The sequence below is a fragment of the Mus caroli genome, unplaced genomic scaffold (assembly GCF_978045245.1).
Source record: "Mus caroli unplaced genomic scaffold, Mus_caroli_1 scaffold_11, whole genome shotgun sequence".
Lineage (NCBI taxonomy): Eukaryota > Metazoa > Chordata > Mammalia > Rodentia > Muridae > Mus > Mus caroli.
Genome location: NW_028227266.1, coordinates 43,279,018 through 43,294,225, shown reverse-complemented (window position 1 = coordinate 43,294,225; position 15,208 = coordinate 43,279,018). Strand labels below are relative to the sequence as shown.

General features: G+C 52.4%; 1 protein-coding gene across 3 annotated transcripts; it reads right to left on the bottom strand.

Moving 5' to 3' along the window:
• Window positions 1-1,217: 1,217 nt before the first annotated feature.
• Window positions 1,218-11,771, bottom strand: Fxyd2 (FXYD domain containing ion transport regulator 2). Of its 3 annotated transcripts, XM_021172960.3 has the most exons (7): window positions 8,650-8,851; window positions 8,155-8,281; window positions 3,306-3,344; window positions 3,077-3,151; window positions 1,932-1,968; window positions 1,752-1,782; window positions 1,218-1,490 (listed from the first exon to the last, which is right to left on the bottom strand). In XM_021172960.3, exons 1-6 carry the CDS (start codon window positions 8,812-8,814, stop codon window positions 1,758-1,760), a joined length of 468 nt encoding a protein of 155 aa, XP_021028619.1. In that variant the 5' UTR covers window positions 8,815-8,851; the 3' UTR covers window positions 1,218-1,490; window positions 1,752-1,757. The 3 variants fall into 3 exon arrangements, with proteins under 3 accessions (XP_021028619.1, XP_021028620.1, XP_021028622.1); XM_021172961.3 differs by lacking the exons at window positions 8,155-8,281; window positions 8,650-8,851 and adding an exon at window positions 11,475-11,771; XM_021172963.3 differs by lacking the exons at window positions 8,155-8,281; window positions 8,650-8,851 and adding an exon at window positions 5,256-5,561.
• Window positions 11,772-15,208: the final 3,437 nt, after the last annotated feature.

Here is a 15,208-nt window from a genome sequence, read left to right as displayed (position 1 = left end):
CTCACCAAAGACCATTTAAGTGATGGGCTGGTGTATAGAACATTCTGGAAACATGACTCCTTCCATATGGCTCCCACTTCTCTCTAGTAGACCACAGACCTTGAATAATACCTCTTCCCATTTGCCTTGCCCCGGGCATCCAGAAACCCTGAAGAGTTTGTCTCCTCCCTGGTCCCACCTCTGGTCAGACTGGCTCCACCCCAGCTCATGCCTCCCATCCTCCAGGAGGAGCTCAGAACAGCAGTTCCGACCTCTGTTTCAGGGTGTGAGGTCACACTTTGTCAGTGGTGTTATACTGAGCATGGCGCCCCGACTTTACCTGTGTGCCTCAGCTGACACACGCCCTTCCACCGCAGGCTCCTCTCATCTCCCAGCCCTGACAGAAAAGGCAAGCAGAGTGCCACCACTGCCTTTCAACATCCCCTTCTATACAATGGCAACAGTCTTTCAAAGAAGTGCCTGCCATCACTTATGGAGGGGTGGGTGGAAGGGTGGGCGGGTGGGCTTCAGAGCCTGGGGCAGTGGGTTAGGACAGAAGGCTTAAGTACCAAGTGAATTGGCCTGTCCACCCTGACTGTGTAGTTCACCCTAACTCAGTCTGTTCCTTTCAGAACAGGGCTCTGCTCAGATACTCAGAGATGTAACTAAGGAGGCCTGTCACCAGATGGTGCCAGCATCCAGTCAGCCCTCCAGTCTCCTTGGAGATTCCATGGGAATGGAGGGAGAGGGAGTTGAACCTCTGTGAATATCTGCCCAGATGGATGGAGCTGAAGCATGCAGTAACAGGGGACTCACTCTCACCTTCACTCCTGACCCAGGGGCAAAACAAGCCAACAACCAAATAGATGGGCAAGGGTAGGCCCAGCTGGAGTTTCCTGGACCCCGCCAACTCAAGGATGGGCTGGGAGCATGAGGTGAGGCCTTTTTGACCACTTACCCTGGACTGTAGTGTACCTAGGAAAACCATAGAGCCCATGAACGTGGCCACAGTCAGCTACTGCCTGGTTTGACAGATCACTGGAGAAGCAAATTCCCCGTGGAAGCTGTGGGGTTTCAACAGCAGCAGCAGCCAGCAGGACCCAGCCAACCCAGTCACCTTCATCTTGACACCTTCAGACTTTGGCAGGGTGCCCAGAAGTCAGGCAGAGGTCTCTGTCCCCAGGAAACTGTTTTCAGGGGTGAATGATAAACACTCATGGATGACCACAGCGAGCCGATTTCATTGGCAGTTGCTTACACAAGGATTCATTGAAAACCAGGGGGATGAGGCTACACATGCTCCTTAACTTGGAACAGGGAGTGGGGTGTTAGAGAAGCTGGGGAGGGGAGAGAGGAAGTTAAGGATCTGAGGCACGAGGGGATGACCATGAAGGGGTTCCCAGGATGCCTGGCACTTCCTTCAGCCCATGCTGACTGTGCTGGGTTCTGTGGTGCGCAGCTGGGGAAGGTGGTCATCGCTGGTGCCCATGCACCGGTGGGCACTGCCAGCTCTGGAAAGACAAAGGTTGGGTTTGAGTTGGGAGGGAGGCCTCTGCACCTATGGTTCTGTTCCTGTCCCTCTTATTATTCTCAAGGTCCCCCTCCTCTACAGCAGCGTTCCTACTTCACACACCCCACTTTAGACACCCAGTGCTCGCTTTAAAACATTCATGGGAACAGCCGGCCTGAACCCCCAAATTTCCCTCAGCTTGTTTTATCTTAGTCATGAGCATGCTCTCCCCAGCCCTTCACGCCATTTGAAGGGTACATACCTTCTGTCACAGTTCATCTTCATTGACCTGCCTGGGGCGAGGAAGGATAAAGAGGATGAGGACAGAGGGAGCGTGTATCCGTGCTCCCCCAGATGGAGGACCCCCTCCTCCCCATCGGGGAAAACTTCCCTGCCTTCCTCTCTGCCCCACCCACCTTTTCGGTTTCCCATCAGCACTTACCTATGTTTCTTACCGCCCCCACAGCGGAACCTTTTGCCTTGAAAAGAGAAGGTAAAGTTTGATGCCATTTCCCCCCAAGGAGACCCCAGAAGAGCTGGTTCTGTCAGGCTTACCCCCCCTCCTCCTCCAACACCATCATAGGGTGGGGCTCGGGGGTCCATGTTTTCTCTGTTTATATAAGGGTGGACCACTAAGCAATTAGTCAATCAACAAATAGTCACTGCACCAGATCTGTGCTGGACTGTTGTAAGTGGCCGCTGGGACCAGAGTTCGTGGTGCCACCAGCTTTGAGAGCTTTGCCTAGGCTAATAATTTCCAACGCCCCCCCCCACACACACACATGCCCCAGATCTCCCAAGAGCCCAGCTTTCAATCAGAGTGGGAGGAGCCAGAGTGTGTGGGAATTCCAGAATACAGGATCCTCTTTCCTTTACCAAGTGTCTTTCTGATTGTGATTCTGGTGTTTTCTCTTCACTTCAACAAGGCAAGACAACAAGCATCTGCTATTGTGCTTACCAGGGCTCAAGGACAGGTAAGACCATTCCTGCCCCCTAGAACTATTCATGGCTACCTTAGAGCCTTCCTAAAGTACCCCTTCACCTCTGTGGCTATCTTAGGATGTTAACCCCAATTTTACAAGACTGTTGGTATTGTCCCCATTTAACAGAGAGAAAATGGAGTCTCCCTGTCTCCAGAGTTAGGATAAGTCAGCAAGAGTCCCCAGGCCCTGGCTTCCATCTCTGCTAGTTTGCAGCAATATGTGGAGGAGTGGATGTCCGCTACACCGAGAGAGCTGCCACAAGTCTCTCCCTGCGAGTCTCACTGACCATCTCAAACGCTGACAGTGGGGCTAGAGGCGGTGTCTTTCAGTGTGCTGAGGCTATTCAAGGGATAGGGTGGCTTAGGACGTGGTGTCCAGATGGGGCGGTGCCTGCTCCCCTGGCAGCCTCTGCCCCATAGATGCCCAGCCATACTCCCCTCTCCGCTTCCCATCCCACGGCCACCAGGGGGCACACTGAAAGAAGCGGTAGGCTCGCTGTCCTCTGCATACTCCTGGATTACTCCTCAGGCTGGAGTGTGGGTGGGGACCTGGCAAGTGTCCTTACGGTATGACTTTGGGAAATGCTCCACCTGTCCCCACTTACTGAGAATGATGAGGAGGCCCACGACGAAGGCCAGGCCCGCGAAGATCAGGCCTCCTTTGCGGACGGTTTCATAGTCTTGGAGAGAGGAGACATGCGCAGTGGTGTAGGCACGCCCCCTCACAGACCTCCCAAAGTCCACCCACGAGCAGCCCCACCGGGTTAAAAGCAGATAGCAGGGACCCAGGGCTGGAAGTCATCTGACGGAGTAGGCAGGGAAGGACGGGCTTACCGTACTCGAAGGGATTCTCTGTCCCCTTGGCACTGCCACCTGAGAAGAGAGCCAGGGGTGGGATGAGCAAGAAATCACAACCCCAGAGTAGTGGGAACTCCAGAGTTCTCAAACGATCCCCCAGGATCGAGATGAAGAGAAGGTTGGCTAGAGTGACCCAGTGAAGAGGGGACCTGTGAGGGCGCCCTAAGGTTACATCACATGGGCATCATGGGATCAGGCGCTGGGCATCTGAATAGAAACCTGCCCTGTCTGAGGGGACCTCAGTCTCCGGAGGGCGTTGTCCTCCCCAGCTCCCAGCTCTGTATCACAACGAAGTCAGGCCAAAAGGCCAACTCCCAGGAAGCCCCCAGAGGCCTCTATTGATATAATTCCACGTCCTCGGGGAAAGGCAATGTCTGAAATAAATCAAGGAGTAAAGCAGAGCCTCTGTGTTCAAGGAACGCGAGAAGAAATCAAGGGCCCGCTGGAGTCTTCGGAAGGACCCAGTGGAAATGGAAGGCAGAATCAGGGCTTGACCCATCCTAGCTTCTACTCTGCTGTGTCACCGTCCTCCGGACAAACTCAACGGGCAGGAGGAGCACTTAGTTTTTGTACAACTTGTGAGGCACAGTTGTTATTCCCTCTCATCCACAAGAGACTGGGGCACAGAGAGGGTAAGTAAGTCAGCCCACAGCCACACCGCAAGTAAGGGGCAGAGCTGGAATTTGAACCCAGGCAAAGCATCACTATGAGTCTAAGTGCTAGGCTCCCTTTCAAGTGACATAGAGGAAGAAGAATTTTTCAGACCAAGCTGCCTGCCCCTGGCCCTGCCTCCTGTGGCTCCTTCACCCTGAAGGAAGCGGATATTCTGCTCTCTGCCAGCCTGAGCTCAGAGCACTTACCCTTGGATAGCTGGTGGTACAATGGCCAGCAAAGCTGCACACACACACACACACACACACCACCCCCACCCCCAACCCCAACCCCAACCCCTACTCCATGCCAGCTGCACTTTCTGCTGCCCTGCTGGAGCCCCTCTTGTCCAGGGCCTTTTCTAAAGGGATGAACAAGTTAACAATTCCCAGGCAACTTTGAACTGTGCCCCTGTAGTGATCAGCCAGCCGCAGAGTCTGGTGAGTCCAGCTCCCTCCAGTAGCCAGAGGGGGTCAGTGCTGGTGAACCTCAGGTATGGGTTGTTCAGAAAGGTCAAAATCTAAGGAGAAGCCACAGGGACCCAGGCTCTGCATCCATGCAGAAAGTCTTCCCACACTTCTGTCATGTTCAAGGTCAAATGGGGAGCTAGCGTCAGCCTCAGCCAGATCCAAGACAGGACCCCCAACCCCACCCCACCCCCATTTCCCTTTCAGGAAGCATTTAATGAGTCCCTCTTCCACCAGTGCTCTAGGTCAGAAAACTCAACATCTATGGACCGGCAGGGGTCCTCTTGGGCTCCAGGCCTGAGTCTGTGGATTTCAAAACGCTGGGCTTTTCTTGTGACCCTAAGCCTTCTGGGGAAGGCTAAGCCAAAGGGCTGCTCCTCCCATCTCCAACCCCGGCAGTCCCTGACCACTTTGAAATCTTAGTTCTCCATCTAAGATGAGAAAGTCACGCTGGGCAGGGCGTGGAAGGCTGAGGCAGGAAGAATGCAGTGAATTTTAGGTTATTCTGGGCTATATGAGTTCCAGGACAACCTGGGCTACAGAACAACACCCTGTCACCCTGTCACCCTGTCACCCAGAACAAAGTCACATGTACACACACACAAACACACAACACACATAAACACACACACTTCTGATGCTCCAACTTCTGCTATTCTGCTCTTTTTCTGTGGGGGTGGGGTTGAGGGTCCCTTCTGAATGCTAATTTTCTAAGAGAGCCACTGGCTGGGAACTCCAAGGAACAGGAGAGGGAAGGGGTCCAGCTGCCCACCAGAGCCAGTCCCAGGCAGAGTCCTGCCATTCTCACCACTGTTCGCTGACAGCTCTGATATTTCCCCAGCCATCGGGGCTTCTCCACGACGGTCTTCCTGTGGCCTCTACTACGGGGACAGTGTCTGCCGTGGGGCGGCCAGGGCAGAGGTGGGGGGCATTAAATATTAACAGTGTCAGGTAATATTTACCCCAGTCACAAGAAAGGCTGAGTGTCCCCAGAGGGGCTCTTGCTGAGCCAGGCAAGGGGAGGTATGGGGGGAGCCAGAAGCAGGGAGGAGCTGCCTGAGGTCTCCAGCCCCTCCCAGAGGAAATTTCCAGAGAGCAGGGCCGGGATGGGCAGCGACAGTATTCTTCCATCAGCTGGGGAAGCCGCAGCTGGGAGTGAGATGAGGAAGTGAGAATTTCAAGATGCATTCTCGGTGAAGGGCACATGGGAAGTATAGATAGGGGTCCTGGGTCGGGATGGGGACTTCCAAGTCCCTTAGCCTCCAGAGCTTCCTGCAAGCCCCTGTGGATATAGCACCGTGACAGCTTACATTCTCATGGGGCAGTCATGTCTCCCTGCCCTGTTCCTAAGGAGCCCGGCCTGGCTCCCTTCTTACCACAGTCCTGTGAACCTTGGGTCCCCAGCAGGATCAGCCTCAATAGCACTGCTGTCCCTGACAGCCTGTCCTGACTTGTTTTCTTTATCCTGGTTCAGAGGCCACCACAGTTAGCCACTCACACCTCAGTCTGAAATGCTCCACCATCCCTGACTAATGTCCTATCCTGATGCCCAACACTCCCTCTTGTGGCTGTCACCACCATATGCTTATGACTCTTTCAAGAAAAAGCTCAGCCTTGATCTTAGGGCTTACAAAGCATTTTCTAGCTGTTGTCTCCCTTTTGCTTTAGTTCCTCACTTGACATGAGCTATCTGAGGTATGGATATCTGAGGCCCAAGGTCAAACATCCAGTGAGAGTTGAAGACAAATGATGACTATCCTTTGAGATCCAGGGCTCAAATGCTATGGCCATACCCACCCACCCACCCACCCCCAGCCTGTCCTGCACTCACTGTAACCATCTCCTTGGTAACTATGGTGTGGATTCTGTAAGTACCACAGTCTTCTTTGAGTTCCAGATGGTAGACGGGGCCTCCAAGAAGCTAATATCCAACACTAGCAGATGATATATAAATAGATACACAGGTGATAGGTAAACAAGAAATAGATGATAGATAGATAGATAGATAGATAGATAGATAGATAGATAGATAGATACATACATACATACATACATACATACATACATACCTGCATCCATACAAGCTGTATAAGTGATAGGTTGATGGAGAAATGATACCAAGATGAATAATAGATTTATGGATAGATGGATAGACAGATAGATAGATAGATAGATAGATAGATAGATAGATAGATAGATATAGATGCATGCATACATACATAGCTACATACAGGCATACATATATATATATATGTATGCGCATGCATACAAACTACATAGAAGATAGCTAGATCTATAAAGGGTTTATGAATGGATAGGTGATAGATAGACAGACAGACAGACAGACAGACAGACAGATATTTGCTCCCCTGGTACAGTCAGTCCTTCTGAGGGGAAGGGCTCCATCTGTAAGGGCCCCTCCATCAATGTCAGGACACTGGCACTCACCACTTGCCTTTGTCATTTGCTTACCTCTCCATTGCCAATTTGTTTACCTCTCCATGTCTGTCTTGTCATCTATACAGTAGGCAGGGCACAGGACTCTGGGAGGTTGTGGGGACTGAGATAGGCACTTCAGAATATGGCCTAAGACAGTGGTGGGTACCATTGTTTCTGCACTGCTTGACAAATGGCAGGCATTAGCCTTTTGTTTGCTGGTACCATCGGAGAGCCAGCCACTCCCTGCTAAGTGGTAGGAGCAGAGACCAGCCCTGGCTGGATGGCTTAAAAGCACTCGCGCAGCTCTCCCGAGCTTCCTTCCGGAGCCCAGCAACACACACTCACACAGAAGGACAGCAGCCCCGCCCTGTGAGAGTCTGCACCCACACGCCAGGCTCTCAGCACTCATGGCCCCCATCTAATCTCCAGTAGTTCCATTTGACAGGTGAAGAAACTAAGGCTGAACATTTGCTTCCCCCAACCACACCTAGAGGGGCTTGTGCCATAGCCCACCAGAGACCCGAAAAACTGAGAGCAAGGGAAGACACAGAGAAAGGGGAGAGCAGAGCTGGAAGGTCCTGGTTGCACGATGGCTGCCGAATCTGTTGCCAGGCTTCACAGAATTCGGCAGTACCCCGCGTCCCTTATCATGTTACCTTGGTAACTATCTTTGTGAGCCCCTATGAGTTCTTTCTAGAACAAGAGATCAAAATAGGCATCAAGTTAGAAAGACATATGACAAACAGACAGACAGACAAAAGGATGGGTGAATGGGTGGATGGATGCATGATGGGCAGGCAGATAGGTAGACAGGTAGGCAAAGCCATGGGAAAAGCAGGTTGACAACTACTTTTCTGTTCTAGGCACTGGGGAAGTCACCCCTCCACTGCCATGGCTCAGTTGGCAAAAGCAGCACTAGCTTCATCCTGTCTCATCTGAGGCGCAGACAAGTGGCATAACCTGCCAGAGAGCAGGCAGCTAGGAAGTACCGGGGATGAAGATGTGACTCGGTGGTCTGATGCACGGGCACACAGCTGGATGAGGAGGCTGATAAAGAGTTGATTTCCATAGCCTCTGGCTCAGAGATCCCCTGAGCCTCCCAGCAGGCTCCGGACTCACTATTGAGATGTCCCTATTAGGGCAGCCTGTCTCTCCCATTTCTGTTTCTCCCACAATTGTGAGGAGTCAGCAGGTATCTATGAAAGTGATGGGTGCTCCCCTGAATCCAAGCTGAGCAGGGCAGGGAGGGCCAGGCTTGGGAGACTCACCCAGGTACCACCTGTCCATGGTAGGAGCTGCTGGAGGTGTCTGAGGTACACAGGAGCCAGGGAATGCCTGCCCTTGCCTGGGGCTTGGATGGGAACGGTGGCACTTCCTCCCTTCACACTGGATGAGCTGAGTTGGGACAGGAGGAATGAGGCAGGAGGAGGGGCTGGTGAGGGGACTCTTACCCTGAACCTGCCTGCCTGGGCTGGTTGGAGCAAGAGACCCACGTGAGGGTAGGGGAAGAGTCTCTGACCTCCACAGGCACTGAAGGAAGGGACCTCTGAGCAGCAAAGTAAACTGTAACATCCTCTCCTCTCTCCCCAGGGACCCTGCAGTTACAGCCAGTGGTCTGCACCGTGGTCTCTAAGAGGCTTCCCAGAAGGGTCAGGGTAGAAGTTGGCAGGACCAGAGCCACCCCCTCCCCACTTCCTTGGGCTTCTGGCTGGCTGCTGGAGGAGATGCGTAGAGGCAGGTATGGGTCCCCAGTCTTCACTCACGGGATCATTCACCCAGTGGGTCCCACCCTGATATCTCTTGCCCCTGGCCCCATTCTGTAGTCCAGAGGCCCCCCTGAGACCAGGCAGGAAACTGTTCCAGATGCAGTGGGGACTTAGTCTCTGTTGGTCCTGGATTTGAGGCAGCTGACTAGCCTCCTGAACCATTCTGGGCAGTGGCTGGAGCCACAGCTGGTTTGAGGGTACTCCCTTGGTGGCCTGTCCTTCCTCCTCCCCACCTAACCCTGGGGGCATGTGTCATTTATGATGTCACACCTGCCTGGATGCACCTACAGGTCTCAGCAAGAGTTCCGGCACATAATGAGGTCCTCTGAGAAGCCGAAAGGTCCCCAAGCTGGGATGGTGCACAGAGACAACCAAGGACTCAGTGCCTCCCAAAGTCTTTGTGCCCTGGCCGCCGTGACAGGCCCAGAGCAAGTCTACTGTAAGAAGCCACTGTTGGCTGAGACTGGACCACAGGGTCTCTCCTCCAGGCTCTCAAGATCATCCTAGCGGGGATACGGGGTTACCACCGGCAGAGCATGAGTAATGCTGGGTCTGGTCACCGTGACAACTAGCTTCCTTGTCCCTCACAAAAGCACACTAAGAGGGGGACTAATGACAGCCCCAGGGAGATGAAGGCACTCAGAAATGTTGGCCTGACCCGCTAGCTGAGTTCTCTGTTTAGGCTGAGGTCTGTCTTAGGACTCTGAGCTGGCAACGCCCCCGCCCTGCAGCCCAACCACCTGTAAGGTGAAGGGCGACTCCACCCAGTGACCCTGTCATGTGTTCCCAACTGGAAATCCTAACCGTCAAGTAGCCTGGAGCTCTGAGTGGAAATTCCCCAAGCCAGGCACTAGGGAAGTTCAGACAGCATCAATGGTCTCTATAGACCTCAGCAGGACTCCCGCTTCCCCACAAGTCCACCACAAATTCCTCCTTCCCGACTTTAGGGCTGTGAAAGAAGTCATCCAGGTTCCTAAGAGACACCCTGTGCCCCCCACCCAGCCCTTCACTCGTAAAACCATTTGCTCTCCTGTCCAAGGTCCTCTGAATACAGATTTCTAAGCCCAGGTCCTTTTTGTGTCCCTTTGTAAATTTTCTTATTATGTTTATGTATTTAGTTATTCATTATGTGTGTGAGAGCCTGCATGGGTCATGTAGATGTCCGCAGACCAGAGGACACTTCGTAGGGCCCAGAGATTGAGTTCACGTTGCCAGGCTTTGTGGCAAGAGCCTTAACTTCTCCTCTTGCTGGTTCTCGTTTTTGTGTTCCTTAATCTCATCCTAGTGGACTCTCTAACCCTGACCCCAACTTTTCTGTTCATTCCAACCATAGGGTCCCCTTAGTGGCTCTCTGACCTTACAGGGCTCACTCCTGCCTCGGGATCTTAGCAAAGATGGGTTTTGAGTTCCCAACCTCCAGAATGTTCCCTCTGGCCTCAGGTTTTTCCTCCTGGGCTTTACTTAGAGATGTTCCTAAGTGTCCTTTCTAAATGGTCACACAGCCCACAGAGGTGGCAACAATTTGCCAGTGACTCTGCCTCCGAGCTTCCTAAGGTCACCTTCTCTCCTGTCTGCATGTAGTAGGTAACTGGGTCTAGTATGCTCTAGAGAGGCACTAAGCACTCAGTAGCCTTGCCTTCAGACTCCTCTAACACCCCATAGTGCCACACCCATGCATACACTCACCCCACACCCAGGCACACACTCATGCCCGTACCCACCCACACACCCACTTCCCAGCCCTGAAAGCTGAATGTTGCTGAGGTCTTGCCTGGCTTGCCTTACTCTAAGTTCATCCTCAGACAACTTCTATGTCATATCCTAGCCACTGAAGACCATCAGCAGGGTTCAGCCAGTGTTGGGGACAAGGAGTCCTCTCTGAGACATCCTACTCTCCTGAAAAGGAACCCTGCCTCCTGCTCCCCTGACAGCAACTGAAGAAGTATGTCTTCCCACGTCTGTGTGCACATGCCCTTAAGGCCAGATCACATCAGTATAAATCCATCTGTCAACTGACCTTGCTTTTCTGACCCAGTGAGCCCTGAGAAGGATGCATCTCTGTATCCTGCCATCTAAAGTACATGGTGACACCTACCTCAGAGCCTTGATGCGGGAGGAGGTCATTAGAAGAAGTGCTTGCCCAAAGAAGGTTCTAACAATGGTAGACGCACCCTCTACTTTAAGCTGGGCTGGGTCCCCAGGAGATAAATTTTCTCACCACATCCCTTTATATAGCTGGGAGCCCCCTTGACTTCTACTGAAGGGTCCCTGACAGTTGTCTCTTGTCCCAGTGCCTCAGCTGGATCCCCGCCAGGCATCACCACCACTGGCCGCAAGCGTCCATTCTTCCCTAGCAGAAATACCAAGCAGCATCTCTCTTCCCATCAGTCTCCCAGCCTCCATTCTACTTCTCAGAGTCCTTCCCATAGTACCAGGGCCCAGGGGTCATGAAAATGCTCCCCTCCTGATTTTTAAAAGAATGGGACAGGCCAAGAGCCTCCAGTTTTCCTTCTCGGCTAGGTTTCTCCAGGGTGGAGCCTGAGAGGGTATCTAGCTGTGTTCTCTAAGACCCAGAGACCAAAGACTGCTTTAGTCTCTTAGGGAGGATTCCCCTTTCATCCTTGTCATGCCCCACTGGGACAGGGACCTCAGTGACTATGCCTCATTCTCCCACGTCCTTCAGACAGATTTGTCTTAGGACTCAATGGCAGCCATGTGGACAGTCCCCGTTGCATTGGTGGGTAGTGAAGTCACAGGTTGGGACATCCAGCTGATCTTGTCCCTCTGATTCCCACAGGAAACACTGGTGTAGAAGTCCTCACCACTACCAGTCTTCCCACAACAGGACTCTGCCGCCCAGAAGCCCAGGGCTTTGTGAGGTTTCCAGCCAGAATCCAGAGCATCGAACTTCAGGCTCCAGCATCGTTTCCTTCGCTTGGTGTTGATTCGCACGTGGCTCAAAGGAGCTTCAAAGGAGCAGAATCCTAAAGCCCCGAGAAATCCCTGACTCCAAGATATGGTCCCCAAGGATGCAGAGCAGGGAACGTGGCCGCTCCTTGTAGTCTCCATCTGTGCCAGCTAGAGGTCCCAAACCCCGAGGAATGCCAGCTCCTGTCTCCTGCTGTGACCACAAGTGTCAGGTCACTGGGGTCTTATAAGGCAAGGCTTAGAGGAGGTGGGCCCCATAGGATCCTGTCCTTAAATGTTGGCTTCAAGATGGCCCAAGCAGTGGGGCCCAGCGTTCCTGGCAGTTGCCAAAGGGCAATGTCCTCTGAGAGTCAAGGTCACCATGTTATGGCAAGGACAAGCCCATTAGTCCAGCCTCCCACACAGAGAACACCCTGGAGAGAAATGCCTTCTTGATTTTCTCAGCACTCACACCTGGCCTTGACCTGGAGCTGAGGTGTTTCTAGTGGCTCCTTGTGGCCACTGCCTTTGGAAAACCTCAGGGGACAAACCACACCTTTCCCTCTGTGACCTCTGGAGTCCTGAGATAGGCTTCTGTGACTTTCATGTGGCCTGCGACCATCCTGGCCTGGACTGTGGGCACACACAGATCCACTCACTGTACCGTCAGTCACTGAGGCTGGGTCTGCCTCTCCCCACCTGGCGATGACTCTACCGATTTCATGGTACTGGAGAGTTCCAAGGATCTGCTCTGATTTTTCTGACATCACAGAAAGGCAGGCTTTGGTATCACTATTTCAGAGTGGGGACTGTGGGTTATATGTGTGTAAGTCAGGACTGGAGCCCATGTCTAAGGGGTAGGGACCCTTGCTGTCAATGAGGAGACAGTCCTTGAATAGCCAGCGATGCTGATACTGGTGATGTGATGTCTTCCTGTAGAAATGTCAAAATGTTTTTATGTCTATTATATCACTATAACTCAGGGAGGTAATAGCATACTCCTTGAGTAGTACATAGAGTATATGATATAGGGTATAAACTGTATAGTATAGTGTATAGTAAATGATACTCTGGCTTTGGTGGCTTTCCCAGAGTCACACAGGTAGCAGGAGACCTAACCTACATGAAGGACTTTATAGTACAAGAAGAAAAGTGACCGAGAGGTAGGAGCTGAAGTCACGCAGTTGGAGAGAAGGGTACAGGCTCTGAGACAGGGGCTGCTTCAGAAAGTTCCACTCAGTCTGCCCAGTATCCTTCAGGACATTAAAGACAGCATCACCTCTTGGCAGGAGTCCTCTTGTTGCTCAAGGCCATGGAGCTGGGGCCAGCTCCAGAAAACCAGCAGGTGGTTGGCTTGAACTGGTTGATTCTGCCAGCCAGGAGCTTAGGGGTGACAGCAATGAATCACACAAATGGCAATAGGTGGCCATTCCCTCCTCATTATGGCCTGAAGACAGGTATTTTCAAAGCTCCTCCCCCTGGCTTGGGCAAACACACCTGACCTTTCTTGCTTTCCCCAGGCTTCCAGGGAAGGGGTGCAGAGCAGCCTGGGACAAGAGGAGAACCAGACTGAGCTGGAGAATTCTCACCTGCTAGCCCTCCATCCTTATGAAGGCAGAGCCCTGCCTCCCAGGGTGAGGCAGGAGCAGAGACCCTTGACCTTGGGGCATGCTTCAGCCTGGCACCCCCTTCCCACTTCTGCTACCGTTCAGTTTTGTTCTCTGCCTCGGCTCCTCTTCCAAGAATAGCATGGCCAGTTCTGATCTACAACCCGTAAGGGAAAAATATAAACAAACAGAACACCTGAGAGGCTCCCAGCGTTTGGGGACACAGAGACAGCAACAGCTTTAAAAGAGGTTGGAACATCTTTGGGGGTCAAACTCATGTGAGATAGAAAGTTCTGGTGGTCAAACATGAGGAACCCTCAAGGTCACCAAGAACAAGCCACTCATTGTCCCTTTATAGTACAGTAGCTTTCCCATCCAATCAAGTAAAGTTACCACATTAAACCAAGTCAACGGGGACTGGGGCTGTCCTTCAGTCAGCAAAGAGCTCACACAACAGGCACAAGCACCAGCACCCCTAAAACCATCTGTGCTTGTGCACATCTGTAACCCCAACTCAGGAGAGGGATGGAGTCGGGATGTCCAGAAGTTAAGGTCATCCTTGGCTCTGTGTGTGTTTGTTTTGAGTTTGAGGCCAGCCTGGGCTATTTAAGACCCCGTCTCAAAGGAAAAACAAAAAATAAACAAATCAGAAGTGGATAGGAGTGTCGGGTATCAGGGACTGAGCGGCTGGCACTGCCCACCCTCGTGACCTTGCAGTGTTGATGTGAGTGTGGGAGGTGAACCCATGAGAAGCTCCATGCCCCACATCTGGCAACAGCTTGGAAGATGCTCTGTACGGTTCGCTCAGGCTTTGCAGCTCTGGGTCTGGTTTCCACACCACAGGCTGCTTATAGGAGCTCCCTCAGAGCACAGACTGGGGTGCATGCTAGCTAGGTCATCTCCTGAAAGGGGAATGGAGCAGACAAGGTTGCAGGAGCCACGAGTTGCCCCGTCCCCACTTTACCTGACACAGCTCTTCCCAGACACCAGCTGTGTGATGCACACACGGCCCTGGAAACACTGTCTAGGTGCACCTCTACTCCCCTGCAGCTGCTGTGGACTGGGCCAGCCTTGAGGGGTATCAGAGAGAATCTGTAAAATGAGACTCTTTCTGCGATCTCAGGATAAAGTTGGGATATCGGGCAAACTAAGTGGGTGCTTCTAGACTCCTTGCAGAGCCATGGGTACTGTCTTAGGCAGAGTAAAATAATAGCACCCCCTTTTGTTGGTGTGATAGAGGAAGGTCTGAATTTCTCATTGGACTTCATTGGAGTTCATTGCTTTTGTTTTAGTGATAGTTGGCTCAATACCCACAATCCTTTGTGTGTCTGAGGCCTCTCAGGGTCTCAGGCACCTTTGAGTCATGAACTCCCTGATGCATGAGCGTGCCCTGAACAGAGCTCATCTGCTTCATTAACAAGTTCCCATGTGACCAAGGATAGTTTAACCCCTGCCATCCGTGGTTTGATAATGTTAACCTGTTCCCTGCTTAAGACTCCATCTTTTCAGAGCTCGAGAAGCAAGACACACCAAGTATAAAAATACACCCAGCAGGTCTTGGGATAGCTAGCGAGAAGATGGAATCCACCTGCTCCCTCAGGCCTGTGTGGTTCAGCTCTGTGGCTGGAAACAACTGAAAATCCCCACGTGGCTACTGAGGTTCTAGTGAGACCCTAAGATACGCTGGGCACTCTCGGGTTAGAATAAGGCTTATTCCTCACTCTCTAGGAGCAGTGACTCACCCAAGACACACAGGAGGCTGGCTATAGGGCTGTGTACAGGGGTGGGCTGCTACCTTCCAAAGGAACCTGCCTGCAGCTGTGTTTATGTGGCCAGCAGTACTTAAGAACAAACCAACCTCCATGGGAATGTCTCTATTACTGTCACCATCCCTAACCTCCTGTGGCTCTTTTCTGCTCCAACTTGTCCTGCGGTGAGAAGAGCCTGAGACCAGGGACCTGTAAAAGGAGAACAAAGGGGGAGGGGCAGAGGAGGTCCAAAGCTGGGCTCTGGAAGCCCCTAGCAAAAGAGGCCTAAAGTGC

Bases quoted from the DNA above. Each gene is read 5' to 3' on its own strand.
- Fxyd2 (XM_021172960.3), bottom strand. From the start codon at position 8,814: ATGGTTCAGGAGGCTAGTCAGCTGCCTCAAATCCAGGACCAACAGAGA. The intron at 3,345-8,154 runs GTGAGTCTCCCA...CTCTCTTCTCAG, and splicing joins CATGGACAGGTGGTACCTGG to GTGGCAGTGCCAAGGGGACA. The intron at 1,783-1,931 runs GTAAGTGCTGAT...TCCTCGCCCCAG, and splicing joins GGGGGCGGTAAGAAACATAG to GCAGGTCAATGAAGATGAAC.